This window comes from Oryzias latipes, chromosome 2, assembly GCF_053564925.1.
Source record: "Oryzias latipes strain Hd-rR chromosome 2, Olatipes_Hd-rR_3.1".
Taxonomy (NCBI): Eukaryota; Metazoa; Chordata; class Actinopteri; order Beloniformes; family Adrianichthyidae; genus Oryzias; species Oryzias latipes.
In genome coordinates, this window is record NC_136238.1 from 7,169,016 (window position 1) to 7,182,806 (window position 13,791).

General features: G+C 45.8%; 3 protein-coding genes across 9 annotated transcripts in view; 2 read left to right on the top strand and 1 right to left on the bottom strand.

The window, feature by feature from the left end:
* Window positions 1-5,669, top strand: part of raph1b (Ras association (RalGDS/AF-6) and pleckstrin homology domains 1b) — a 46,353-nt gene extending 40,684 nt beyond the window's left edge. For all 7 annotated transcript variants that reach the window (XM_023966034.2, XM_023966019.2, XM_023966031.2 and 4 more), the window contains 4 exons: window positions 952-1,050; window positions 1,127-1,247; window positions 1,643-1,779; window positions 1,855-5,669. In XM_023966034.2, the coding sequence (XP_023821802.1) occupies window positions 952-1,050; window positions 1,127-1,247; window positions 1,643-1,779; window positions 1,855-4,287 (2,790 nt within the window). In that variant the 3' untranslated portion in view covers window positions 4,288-5,669. The remainder of the gene's footprint in view (window positions 1-951; window positions 1,051-1,126; window positions 1,248-1,642; window positions 1,780-1,854) is intronic.
* Window positions 5,670-6,729: 1,060 nt separating this feature from the next.
* On the bottom strand, window positions 6,730-9,651 carry LOC101175546 (GDP-Man:Man(3)GlcNAc(2)-PP-Dol alpha-1,2-mannosyltransferase). The gene is made up of 5 exons (XM_004066603.5): window positions 9,499-9,651; window positions 8,534-8,755; window positions 8,083-8,454; window positions 7,438-8,009; window positions 6,730-7,361 (listed from the first exon to the last, which is right to left on the bottom strand). The coding sequence occupies exons 1-5, from the start codon at window positions 9,558-9,560 to the stop codon at window positions 7,078-7,080; spliced, it is 1,512 nt and encodes a 503-aa protein (XP_004066651.1). The 5' UTR covers window positions 9,561-9,651; the 3' UTR covers window positions 6,730-7,077.
* A 177-nt stretch (window positions 9,652-9,828) lies between these two features.
* Window positions 9,829-13,499, top strand: cpb2 (carboxypeptidase B2 (plasma)). Its single transcript, XM_004066602.4, has 11 exons — window positions 9,829-9,978; window positions 10,163-10,238; window positions 10,309-10,433; window positions 10,508-10,613; window positions 10,689-10,790; window positions 10,860-10,964; window positions 11,044-11,154; window positions 12,446-12,536; window positions 12,707-12,909; window positions 12,986-13,070; window positions 13,157-13,499. Exons 1-11 carry the CDS (start codon window positions 9,902-9,904, stop codon window positions 13,366-13,368), a joined length of 1,293 nt encoding a protein of 430 aa, XP_004066650.1. The 5' UTR covers window positions 9,829-9,901; the 3' UTR covers window positions 13,369-13,499.
* Window positions 13,500-13,791: the final 292 nt, after the last annotated feature.

The following is a 13,791-nucleotide window of genomic DNA, read 5'->3' on the forward strand; positions in this document are numbered from 1 at the left end:
TTAAAAGAGAATCTACTCATTTATGGCACCAACTCAACTGAAACGGAGCATTTTGTACAGCCGGTTACTTCATTTACACTTTAGATTAAACTATGCACGAAAAGTGCTGCATAAATAAAGATTGATTTGATTTTTTTTAAATGTATTTCTGCCCATTTAAAGATTTGCTAAGTGTTCATTCTGTCCTGCAGCAGCGGAGGACCGGATTGTTTTCGCGATTTTTCTCGCATACTCAACAAACATTTGCGCACTTCCAGTACCAGATGAAAAGACAGTGTTTTATTTAAATATAACATCAAACTATTTCGTTTTAATTAAAAAAAAAAAAAGGATCTTTTTTTTTTCTTTGGGAGGAATTATGTCCAATGTGGTAAAACAACAAACAAAACTGTAAAGTCATATAGATTAGGTTGTGCTATGACACCACAAAAGGCAAAGTTGACCGCTTTTAGAAGTAAAATTCTTAACTTAAATGTAGGGAAATAAAGCAGATCTTAAGGATTAATTTGTCATTAACAACTTTTAAACCAAATTAAAAATTAATGTAAAAAAATAGTAAAGACTGAAAAAATAGATACTATTTTACAATTTACTTTTCAACTAAAAGAGAAAATTTGAAAAAAAAAGATATTATAAAGTAAAAACTGTATATTTTTGTAATTTTCTTTATTTTATAACAAATAAATTAGAACATTTTTGCCATAATGGCAGCAACTGAGCTCCATAGAAATACCAGAACAGCTTCTTGGAATCATTGTTTGAAAACAAAACATACAAGAATAAAATAGTTTTTCAGCTAAACAACGATTTTGGTTCTTCTGTTTGTCTAAAACTCTGCTTATTTAAGTTTGCCTAAAAGAAATGAAATTAAGCTGAAGTTGATCAAGCATGGGGGTGGCAGCATCATGGTATTCCGTTAATTGACTTTGTAATTGTTGTTGCTCCTCTCAGCATCCTCAAATCCAGAAAAAGTCCCAGTACATCAAGTATTTGTGCTGCGATGACGTCAGGACCCTCCATCAATGGATTAATGGAATCCGCATCGCCAAGGTGAGCCGACCCCCAAAAAAAGAAATCAACAAAATAAAAGACTTTGGTCACACTGTGAATGTGTGTCTTTGTGCAGTATGGAAAGCAGCTGTATGTGAACTACCAGGAAGCCATGAAGAGGACAGAGGCCGCCTACGACTGGTCCTCTCTTTCCACATCCAGCATTCGATCCGCCTCCAGTTCCGCCAGTATTCCCGGTTAGTTCCCATCGCATTGATCCCACCCATTGACCACAAATGGGAGCCCCCTCCCCGGCGTTCCAAACAGGAAGTGCCTGCTTGTTCCCAGATGCTCAAACCCCATAGATCTCTATAGAGAAATAAACATCTAGCTGATATTTTTTCTGAAGTTCAGGTTATAAACTGGGCCAATCAGACGCCTGATTAAAAGTAGGTGGAGCCTGCTGGCCACAATGTCCAACATTTAAAACATTTGATTGACGGATTTCGTGTAGCCCGCTTTCAAAGGGTCAGGGTGTGGCCTTTTAAACGAGCTCTCTCCTGATTGACGAGAGCAGTTGCCATAGAAACAATGGCTAAATGGATCAATGTTCCTCAAGTTTTTCTTAAAATTTCTTTTTTTTTTTGGTCAGAGTCCCAGTCCAATCATTCCGGACACTCGGACAGCGGGGTGGACACGAGCTCCTCTCATGGCCGGTCCCAGAGCGTGGTGAGCTCCATCTTTTCAGAGGCGTGGAAGAGAGGAACCCAGATGGAGGAGAACTCCAAGGTGGGGTTTCCGCTCGGCACAAAACCGCCTCCGCCTGAGGAGGTGATTGACGCTGACGTGTCGCCTTCTCCGCAGATAAGGCCGGAATCGGCTCGTGGGTCCACGCATTCCCACGGCCACCGCCACCACAGCCAGCACTCGCTGGACCAGCCGGTCCACGCCCCCCCTCCGCAGGCTCAGCAGCAGCCCCAGCACCCGTCGGCTCAACCCCAGGTTTGGCCCGGTCAGCAGACTCCGCCCCCAACGATGCCACAACCGCCACCTTTCCAGGCCCCTCCCCCGCCCTCACAACTCCCCCAGGCTCCTCTGCCGACGCCCCAAGGTCCTCCTCAGTCGCCCCCGTCTCCACCACCACAGCAGCCACAGCAGGAGATGGAGGAGGAGGAGACCGTCGGTGGCTACAACACCATCCCCCCGCAGCCCGTCTCCGCCCCGCCTCCGCCGCCACCTCCACCCCCTCCACCTCCTCCCCCACCCCCTGTTCAGTTGGTGTCGAACCACTCGCTGGCCCCCACCCTGTACAAGTACAGCACCATCACCCGGCTGCAGAACCAGAACTCGGCCAACAACCTCAAATTGGCGGGTCACTTCAAGCAGGGGGGGCCCCCATCTCCCGCTCCGCCCCCGGCGCCGGTCCCCAAACCCGTGAATGTGAATCACATCGCTGCAAGGACTAATGTCCCGCCCCCGCCCCCTCCTCCGCCTCCGCCGTCCATGCCCACCCCCGGGTCGGCGATGGCCGTTTTGAAGTTGGGCCCTCCGAGCCCAGCGGCTGCGCCTGCGTTTGTCCCGGCTCCACATCATTCTTATATGAACGGTGCTGCGTTTCCCCCTCCTCCTCCTCCACCACCTCCCGCACCGGCTCCCACGGGTCATGCCGCGCACGCCAGCGGGCTCAAGCAGGCGCTGAAGGAGCGGTTTCCAAGCCCACCGCGAGACCTGCTGTCCCCAAACGGAGCTTTGGAGGATTCCCCACCACCTGCTCCAGCTCCTCCACCACCTCCTCCCCCACCCCCTCCCCCACCTCCTCCTCCACCACCCCCCCAGCAGCTTCCGATACCAACCCAGTTCCCCCCTCCTCCCGGACCTCCACCAGCTCCACCAAAATCATTCAACGCCGCCTTTCTCTCTCAAACCGCCCCCAAGCCCACGTTCCCGGTCTCCCCGTTCCCCCCTGCTCCACCTCCTGCTGCCATGGGGGGACCTCCTCCACCACCACCGCCGCCGCCGCCTCCCCCCGCACTTGCACCAATCAAGAGGCAGTTCAGCCTCCAGGGAACACACACCTCCAGTCACCCCCCACCCACCCTGCCCAAGCAGCACAGTCTGTCCAAACCGGCGAACCTCCCCACGGCGCCTCCACCCGCCACGTCTTTGGTGAAGCAGCTGGCGAGCCAGTTTCCAGGAGGTTCCTCCCAGCTGACGAACCACACGGAGCCCCCCAGAGCCCCCATCTCCCCACCTGCCGTAAAGACCAAACCAAGATGGCAGCCAGGCGGGATTCCGCCATCCCAGGAGTTCCCACCTCCGCCCGACAACAACGGCTTCCCGGCACCACCCCCACCTCCTCCACCTCCGCCTCCGGTGCCTGTCACAGGACCAACACCCCCTCCTCCCCCTCTTCCCCCTGGGAACCTCAGCGTCACAAGCTCACCCTCTGGGTTGAATGTGGGGGCCAAGAAACCTCCCCCCACTCCCCAGAGGAACTCCAGCATGAAGGACAACGCCTCCGCCTCCTATGAGGAGTCCAGGAGAAACCTGCTCAGCAAGTTCGCTCCACAGACCAGTGCGCCCAGCACCTCCTCAAATGCATCTCCATCAAACGGACCCCCTGCTCCCCCCAAACCAGGAAAGCTTAACCTGTCCAACCTCCCTTTGGCGCTTCAAGCGAAGGTCAGTCAGGCCAAGCAGTCCGGCAGCGATTTCCCATCACCACCCCCTGACTGTGCCTACTTCCCGCCTCCTCCTCCGGTGTCGGACCTCTTTCCGCCTCCGCCGCCTCCAGGGAACGACAACCATATTGGAGGCCCCCCAAGAGTGGCGGTGGTGAACCCTCAGCCCCAGGCTCCTCCTCCTCCCCCTCCAGTCTCCCTCGTCAGCAACTGCACCTGGGGAAAGAGCTCCCTGAAGAAGACTCCTCCCCCTACGCTGGGACGGCGCAGCAACGCCACCCCGGACCCTCCGGCCGTCTCGCCTCCTCCCCCCACCTCTCCGAAGGGGAACTCAGGCCAGCCCAACTTTCTCGAAGATCTGAACCGGACGCTGAAGCGGAAGTCGGTGGGTCGGCAGGGTTGTGCGGGCCTCTCGGGTAAACCGGACCCCACAGGGACCATGGACGACATGGCGCTGCCGCCGCCCCCCCCAGAGCTGCTCCCGGACCACGGAAAGCAAAGCAACGGAGGAAACGGTGGCTATATGTCTGGAAACATCTCAGGCTATGCAACGCTGAGACGGGGACCCCCACCCGCCCCGCCCAAGCGGGGGGATGCCACCAAACTTACCGGCTAGTGTTGAACTCTGACAAACGGACGCAGGGAGGTGGAACTTTTCGGGCGGCGGTTATTTACGGATTCAGACACACGTCATCGTCCAACAGTGTTCTTTTTTTTAAACCGGCTGGAGTTTTCAGAAGGATACCGGAACAAAAACAAAAAAAGGTTGACGTTTTATACTCAGCATCGCCCTTCATGGTAACCGTCACTGTTCACGCCCGACAGGAAGGCTTCGCCGAAAAACGGCGCCAATATTTCAGGATCCGAATCTTTTTGCCTTTTTGCTAAACCGGAAAAGAAGAAAACCGCGCCAGGAAATGTGTCCCACTGCGACTTTGCATGGACCACACCTGTCCCGGCCTGGGTGCATGTATGACACGGCGTCTGCATGCATGCTTGGTGAGCGTGCACGCATGCGGTTGTCGGGCGGACAAGGTCAAAGGGCGTCAGAATGAAGACTGTTTGGTTTTGTATGCCGGGGTTTAAAGACACGAGTCTCGAAGACGTTTAGAAGCCAGTCAGCATTTCGGGAGAACAAGATTGGGCTACAGAGGAATGTATGTGCAAGGTGCTTTACCTAAAAGAAAAAAGGAAAAAAATGTGAGGTTTCATAGTCTAAACCAGACCGTTGCACTATTGGTTGAACCCCAGGGCAGCCTTACTTCTGAAGTCTTGCACCAAAGGTCAAAACTGAAGGAAATCTGGTGTCCAAAGAGTCTGAACTGTGCAACTTTTTATTAAAAGCCAATCCTGTAGTATCTAAGGAGACAGTGTGTGTGTGGGGGGGTGCTCTTCTGTATCTTCATGAGTTCCTTGTGTGTTCTGGACCTTTCCGTTTGGATCTGTACAGTTTTCAGCTGCTGCTCTGTTACGGTTGATGCCCAACGCATCCGTGAATCACTCGATTTCCAGGAAGTAGACACAGCCGTCGCCTCTGCACAGAGCATCGTATCTGAACCTACAGAACTTGGACTATAGCCCCAAACGTGCGCTCAACTCTGTTGTGTCTTCTTGGTGCCATTGCTGCTTCAAGATTCTTTTATTTTGAAATCAAAACGCTTTGTTTTTTTGAGAGTGCTTTCTTAAACTCCTTCTGGACTCGTCTTTATGTGCCAGGACGACATGTCATTAATAATCACATCATTTAAAGGCATAGAGCTCAGTGGAAAAGCGTTCCCGGTCAATCTGTCATGAAGAAGTCCATCGAGGCGTTTCCATTTGTGTCTAAGTGGTTTTTCCAACCACACCAGGACGGTGTATCTAATGACGTTTTACAGTATGGAAGTTATTTATGTGCCGATGTAAACGTGGGGTCAGATGAAGTGCAGATTAAAAAAAAAAGGCTTCAGGTTGAATTATTGTGTCATCTTTCATATAAACTGAACTGTTCAAACAAGACTTTCACCTGTCGGTCTTTTATTTTGTCGACCTGACCCTGACCTTGAGAGCTCTGGGACTTTGCTCCATCTAGTGGCTTAATTGGTGCAAAAATCCAATTCTACTTTATTTATAGAGCCTGTTGCAGAAAAAACCCTGAATATCAAATGAATAAATACTGTACATGCATTAGGAAAAATATATATTTTAAGCGATCTATTTTACATTTCTGGAGGGGGGAAAGGGAACCAAATGCAACAACTTCCTCCTTGAACATTAATGCTGAATTTCAGACTTTTTAAAAATATTTTCATACTCAAAAAAGGGAATTAAATTGCACAATGGGGGACAACACTTTAGAAAAATGCTTAAAAACAAACCAAATTCTTTTTTTTAATTGGTTGAATGCTTTAAAGCTTCATTGTTTTCCTGTTTCTCTTTCTTTATTCTAGTATCTTCAGCCATTTATCTGTCGCTTAACTCCTACAATTTTTATGCTATTTTTTTAACCATTCAACTATTCAAATGTTCAGCTTTTTCCAGCTATGACTTTTGGTCCTTCAAATCCTTGAACTTTTTCAAGATATTCCAGGATTTCTGCCTCCATGGGGAATCCTTGGTGCAGAAGCTCGCTGGTTCGATACCCGGCTCCGGCATTTTTCACAAACATCTTTTTTGTTATTGTGCCGTTTTCACTTAATTTTTGCTCAAATTTGATCCTTCTTTTTTGTTGTTGTTGCCAATTATTACCCTTTAAGTTTCATTTTCATTCAGCAACACAGCATCAATCCTCCTTTTTCTTTTGGAAATGCAGCTGCTTCTAGTTTAATGTCACATCAGATCATTCGATTCATGAAATTCCAAACTGAATCACGTTTTTTTGACATTTTATCATGAAAGTTTACATTTATTGGACTGATTTCAAATCAATCTCCATTCTAAGCATCAACGATGACTACTTTTTGAATCGTTTGTTGCATTTTTTTTTTTAGAGCATTGTCTTGAGTTCAGAGGTGGAGCTTTCACTTCTGACACGGATCAGGGTTTTTCTTTTTTTTTTCCAGGTCCTGGAGGCCCAGAAGAAACGAGAAAGAAAGCATTTAATGCGACTGATGTCAGCGAAAATGAATACAGCAGAGCAGATTTCAAGTTCGAGTCAACGAACCAACTTAAAAGTTTTCAGTTAAATAAAAGACCTGATGTCGACGTGCCGTAAATGTTTGCAGCCTAAAGGTGAAGACAGGTCAGACTGAAACTAAGAAACTTTAGGAAGTTTTTGAAAAAATGACACGATAAGAATGCATTTCTTCAAAATGCAGTGCCGTGGATGGTTTGTCTTGTAAACATCTTCAATGCTTTATAATTATGGGAAAAAAAAGTACATTGTTGGGCAAGTTTGTCAGCAGTTGAGTCATAAATGCGGCCTGACTCATCGGTCCAGCATGACCATCACAGGCTCCATGGCCGCCAGGAAGCACGCCTGGAACTCCTCGTCGGAGAAGCGGGCCGCAGACTGACGAGCGTTGCGCCGTATCCGTAATCGGTCGGCGGCGGGGAGAGCCAGAATGCGCTCGATGGCGTCGGCGTAACTGTCCTCGTCGCTGGCGAGGAAGCCCGTCTGGCCTCCTTCGAAAGGGACAACGATGTCCAGCTTTGGACCTCCGGAATTGTGGGCCAGGACCACCTTTCCTGCCGCCATGCATTCCACCACACCTGCGGAAAGGAGCAGAGCGGAAAAGTATTCCATTTTTACAAAGAGTCAGACTAAAATTGGAGCGAAATGGGTTACCTATTCCGAAGTGTTCGTTCCACATGGTGTGGAGTCCAATCGTAGCTTCTCCGATCTCTTTCTTCAGATCTTCAAAGGAGATGTTCAGCTTAAACTCCACCTTGTCGGCCACGCCCAACTCCTGGCACAGCCCCCTCAGCATGAGGACCCGCTCCTCATCCTCCTGGTTCCTGCATCCCCCGATCAGAACCAGCTTCAGCGCCTCTTCGCCTCCCAGTGCCGCTCTCCTCCTGTCCAGGACTTTCTTAAAGGCTCTGATCTGCAGCTGGTGGTCCTTCTCCGGACGAAACTGCCCCACGGAAACCAGGGAGTGGCTCTTCCTGCCGCCGCCATCCTCCTCCTCCAGCGGGATGTCCAGGAAAGCGCCGACATCACAGGGCGGGTAGACCAGGCAGGTCCGGTTGGGGGAGCGCCACAACGACAGGATGTGGTTTAAGGTCCAGGAGGAGTTGACCATGGTGAGGTCGCTGCAGGAGCCGGCCATGCCGTACAGCAGCGCAAACAGGAAGTAGTAAACGACCTTGAAGGCGCTCAGAAACAGACTGTTTGAAATGTAGTCCGGGTTGTTGAACCTGAGGGGTAAAAAGGGGGTTAGAAAGTTCCGGGTGAAACCAGTTTGATAGAGTCCCATAGAGATTAGATTACCTGGGGTTCCTCTCTCTCACCACCGAGAGCATGTCGGTGCTGACGGTGGGGTAGTGAAGGTAGGTCCCCACGCGGCAGCCCCCCAGGTAGCGGAACAGAGGCAGAGTGAAGGCATAGCCCATGGAGTCGATGTAGAGGTCCGGCACAAACTCCATCAGGGCTTCCCACCCCAGGAAGATGGAGCCCACGCTCTGCCCCAGCAGGGTGAAATGAGGAAACAGCCCCGGCTCCACCAGCAGGCGGTGCTGCAGGAACACAAAGTGAACGGGGCGGGGCAGCGCGATGTTAAAACGGCGTCGAGCTCCTTCCAGAATCAAACGACCGCTCACACCCAGGTCGCCGGTGTAAACCACCACGTTTATGTCCTGGTACCTGCAGAAAAAGGTGACCCGGATTCAAAGCAAGTTCAGCACCGAGTCATGTTCTGTTGATGAGAAGAACCACCCAGGACCTGCTCTGCAGCGCTCTGATGGCACACCAAAGCACCCTCTCCCCCCCACCGCCCGCGTTGCAGTACGGATGGAAAAAGGCCACCGTGGGGCATCCGTCTCTCGCTCGCCGTGCATTCCTGATGCCCTGCAGCCAGAGGCGCACGCCCAGGACCAGAAGAACCAGAACGGCGATCGACAACGCGCACAGAACCGCCAGTGGCAACAGCAGCATCCACAGCAACCTGTAGAGCAGAAGACACGTGAGGCTGCAGCGCTTTCAGCTGAAAGTCAGCACTGAAATATGTAATTAATACAGAAATGGGGTTTTATCTGATTGAATCTGTGGTGTTCTGTTTTACTGATCTTTATTTACATATTAGTTAACCCATAAATGATGTCAAAAGGGGCATAAACAAGGAACGTGACCATTAAAAACATTTTTTGTTTTAAGTATTTAAAATGATCACAGATTTTGCACATTTCTAATGGCTGATTTCAGAAATCATCATAAAATTGTATGCAGATGATTCATTAGTTTGTCCCTGACAAAACAAATTTATTTCAACATAAAACCTAATAAAGGTTTGACTTAAAACCGCAGATTCAATCTCTATTAGGGTATTTTAAAATGAAAACGTTCAAGTTAATGAATAGCACATTAATTTTTTAAATATGAACTGTTTTTACGTTTTAACGCTTAATAACTTAATGTAACCAAATAAAATGTCAAACTTTAACACAACGATGAACGTCTTCAAAATATTAGTTATGTAGCATTAAAAAAATTCCCAATTTCATTTATTTAACTGACATAAAAAGATTAAAGAATCGTAAAGACAAATATCCATCATCATGATGATCAGCCACAACGTTCTGGCCGCGTCAAAACAACCGGAAGTCGCTCCCTAAAACCTATTAAAAAAAACAACAGCTTTTTGATTGACCTTGGAAATAATGTAAAGCTTTTGATTTTGGATAAACCTACCTTGTTATTTCGCACAAACATACTACCAGCTGGTCGTGAGCCGACATGATTCCCAAATCCATCAACAAACCTTTTGAATTTCTCGCCTCGCTTACATTTCGGTGGCTCCCCCTAACGGCCAGGAGGTGTTACTGCACCAACGCTGTCAGCCCAATTCTTCATGGAAAATCGAATTAAAGTGTTTTAAAAATTCAAAGACGTTTCCCAAACTTTACATTGTTAACTAAAGCTGTAAAATTAAGCAAACCAATTGATATATATATGATTATTTATGTACATAAAGGTTGTCCCTTTAAGGTAAAATTTAACCCCAAAATAAACAGAGTTTCAATCAATAAAAACTCTTTGCCTCCCTCCACACTTTGACCACAGTCTGACATTTTCTTTTCTGGACTCAGGCACCATGACAACTCTTTGGATTTTCTTTATTTTTATGAATACGGACGGGTTTCTGAAAATAGCAGTCTGCAAGGAAACACGGTAAATTGTTTATTTTTTTATTACTTTTGTGATCGTTTAGCTTCTCACCAAAAATGTATGAATCGCCCAATAGCTTCATTTCCGTTACCTGTTGGCACTGACGCCCAAAAAAACCAGGAAAAAAAGCTGAAATATCATAGGAATGATGAGTAAGACGTATTCTATGCACTCTCTTTCAATTCAGTGACCAGGTTTTGATAATAACTCCTGAAACACAAGAGCAGGTGGACATCTTGAAGAATGTGACCTCTCAGTATGAGGTCGGTGGCTTTTCTCTCTTCTGTATTTGTGTGCCGAAAATTAAAATAAAACAGATGCATTTGTTCCCAGACGGCCTTATGGCAGCCGGTGTCACCCGTCTACATGAAGGAGCAAGCTGAAGTCCACCTGTTTGTTCCTGGAGAAAGCTTCGAGACGGTCACGTCTCTTCTCCTGGAGCATGACATAACCCACAGGTAGGCCGCTCCTCTGGGAAAACAACCAAAAAATACTCAGGATGCTGGAAGGAGCAGGTGTATTCTGGTTTTAGGGTGTCGCTGCCCAACGTCAACGAGCTGATTGAAATGCAGACGATGAACGGCACCGACCCTCGAAGCACCTCCACCTTTTACGAGCGATACCACAGGCTGGAAGATGTAAGATGTTCTCCGCACCGTCGGAAGTGGTCACACCCCAAAACGCACGCACATTCTGTCTCTGCTGTACTGTAGATCTATGACTGGTTAAACAGGACCGCGCATGACAATCCCCGCACAGTCAAAACCATCCTCGTCGGTTCTTCGCACGAGAAGCGACCTCTGTACGCCCTAAAGGTGAAGTTAAGCTCACAAATAAGTCATTAAATTGTTTGGAACCCCCATATTTGACCCCCGTGCCCTCAGCTTTCCTTCAGCGACAGACCCAACAGGAAAGCAATGTGGATCGACTGTGGAATCCACGCCAGGGAGTGGATCTCCCCGGCTTTCTGCTTATGGTTTGTACACCACGTGAGTACTGTGAAAGTTGGTCTCAGTTTGATGTCACGGTGCTGCCAAACGCCTCAAATTACTGACCTTTTTGTCTCAGTCTCTGTCATTTTACAACTACAACAAAGAGATAACGGACATTTTAAACAACATGGACGTCTATGTCCTTCCTGTCATGAACCCAGACGGATACAAATACACGTGGACGACAGTAAGAACACATATACTCGAGTACTTCTGTGACTTTTTTTTAAATATATTTATCAGTCTTTGTTTATGCTTTTGGGGTTAATAAACAAAAAATTTTATTTGCTTGTCTTTGCTTTCTTAGAGTATTCTTGTGGACTTTATTATATTTTTTTGTAAGACAGTTAACGCTTTCTTTAACTTATATTTTGTCATTAGTCTTATGTTTCCCATAAATTTCATCTTTTAAGACCCACTTTCATCTATTTTCAAAATATTCCAAGTGCCATTTTTAGCCAAAAACAAAAAACAAACTTGTGTCGTATGCTAGGACATAGTTTCGTTCGTTATAAACTTTAATGCAGAGGAATCCCACCCCCACTTCCCGTCACCCGTCTGTTTACATTATCTCCTGCTAGCTAACACCCCAACCTTTTTTTCTTCTTATTTTTTAATAACATTTCAAAAGACGACACATACATATGACTACAACAGAAAGAAATAAAAAAATAAAAAGAATAAAATACAAAGAAGCAAAAAAATAAAAGATAATAAATAAGATTAGAATTGTGGTTCACAATACTAGGGATTGTCATCTTCAATGAAAATGGACAGTTTTATTGCGTTTTTATTTTTCATCAATTTCAGAGATTTCATCAATTTTAAAATATAAACTGATCTCTTTATGAGATGATTTGAATAATGGTTTGGTTTTTGAAAATCTGATCTTACGAATGAAGAATTTCCCAAATATGAATAAAGTATTGAATGTCAAATCAAATCAATTACTCCAAATAATATGATGTGTTTTTGTAACTGAATAGAAATAGGAAATGGGCGAACACCTCAACCTATCATTAGCAACCAAAGTAGTGAGTAAAATATCAGAGCAATCCAGTGTCGATCCAGATTCCAGCTCAGATGGAGAAAACGAAGACGAACTCCTTATTCAGAACAATTTGAATAAAAAAATACTCAGAAATGCAAATTTTGAGTTTGTTTTTCCATATACCGTACAGACCAAAGGTTTGGACACAGCTTCTCATTCAAATGAAATCTTTGGTCTGTACTGTTTATGTCTCCATCATCAGTAAAAATGCCAGAAGAACATGTTAAAAACCCCATTTTCAGCAGAATGGGGTTTTGATTGAAATCATTTTGCATATTGCATCTATTTACAGTACCTATTGTGTTTGTGGTGATTTTTTTATTTTCTTTTTTACACCTTTCGGCCGCCGTTCAGCGGCTCTCATATATTCCACACTCTTTATTTCAGGGATTGAAATTGTGTTAAATCAATTGAAGTTTTGTATCAGAACAGGATGTGGAGAAAGAACCGCGCCCCCAGCCACAACCCAAAATGCGTTGGAGTCGATTTGAACAGAAATTTTGACGCCAATTGGTGCAGTAAGTTTTTATCCTGAGAAAAAACATAAAAGAAGTTTTTTTTCCTTATTTTTTTCTCTTGCTGCAAAAAATGTCCCCAAATTACTGAAATAAATGGAAGTATTCCTTCTGTTTTTGAAGGACTTGTGTTTTTGCCTTTAAAATATGAAAACCCTTCGTGTCCCACCCAGCGGAGGGGGCCTTGCCCTACCCCTGCTCTGAGATCTACTGCGGGGCCTTCCCTGAGTCGGAGCCAGAGTCGCGGGCCGTGGCCGACTTCCTACGGGAACACAAGGACTCCATTCAGCTGTACATCAGCATTCATTCCTACTCTCAGATGCTGCTCTTCCCGTACTCCTGCACTGTAGAAGAAGCTGGCAATCATAATGACTTGGTAGGAGCTTCGGTCACCAATCGTTAACGTGTGAATCTTGAAAATGTTGGAATCTAATCTGTTTGTTTTTTGAAAGCTTGAGATGGTCCAAGAAGCTGCCCGAAAAATCAGAACATTTTACAGAAGTACTTATAAATACGGGGCTGGAGCTAAGACAATATGTAAGGAAAAGCTTTACTTTTTTTTTTAAATTAACTATCTCCTCGGTTTGATCCAGACTCATAAAAGCCTTTTTGTTTTTTTCCAGATTTGGCGCCTGGGGGCTCTGATGACTGGGCCTACGACCTCGGCATCAAATACTCGTTTACATTTGAGCTCCAGGACCGTGGGGAGTATGGCTTCTTGCTGCCACCATCCCGCATCGGCAACGCCTGCAACGAAGCTTTAACCGCGGTGAAGACCATCGCTCTGAAAGTTATGGAGAAAACACAAGCTCCAAAAAGTCCAGCTGCAGTCTGAGCAGAACATTTTCAACAATGCATTCAAAAATATGTATTTTAACATCTAATCTGTATGTGGATAAAACTTAAAAAGTCACTGTGGTCTGCAAATATTATGAATTTAATAAAAAATAAAAAAAAGTAAAAATGCATTTTGTCCTTTTTTTGTAACTAGTTTAGATTTGCTATTTAAACTCTCTCCAGGTATAATTTGTGGAAATTGTGAAACAAAAGAAAATAGTTTTAACCATGACATTCTTTTTTCCCCAAAAATATAATTAACATTTAGTTACAATTGGCTAATTTACAGGGACAAAAAAAAATTTAAAATTATTTTTTCTTTTGTTAGATATAAGTGAGTCGATAAGATTCTATTATTACTATTATTATTAATATTTTATTAATTTACCCTAATTGTTTTCTGTATGTGTGTTTGGTTCTT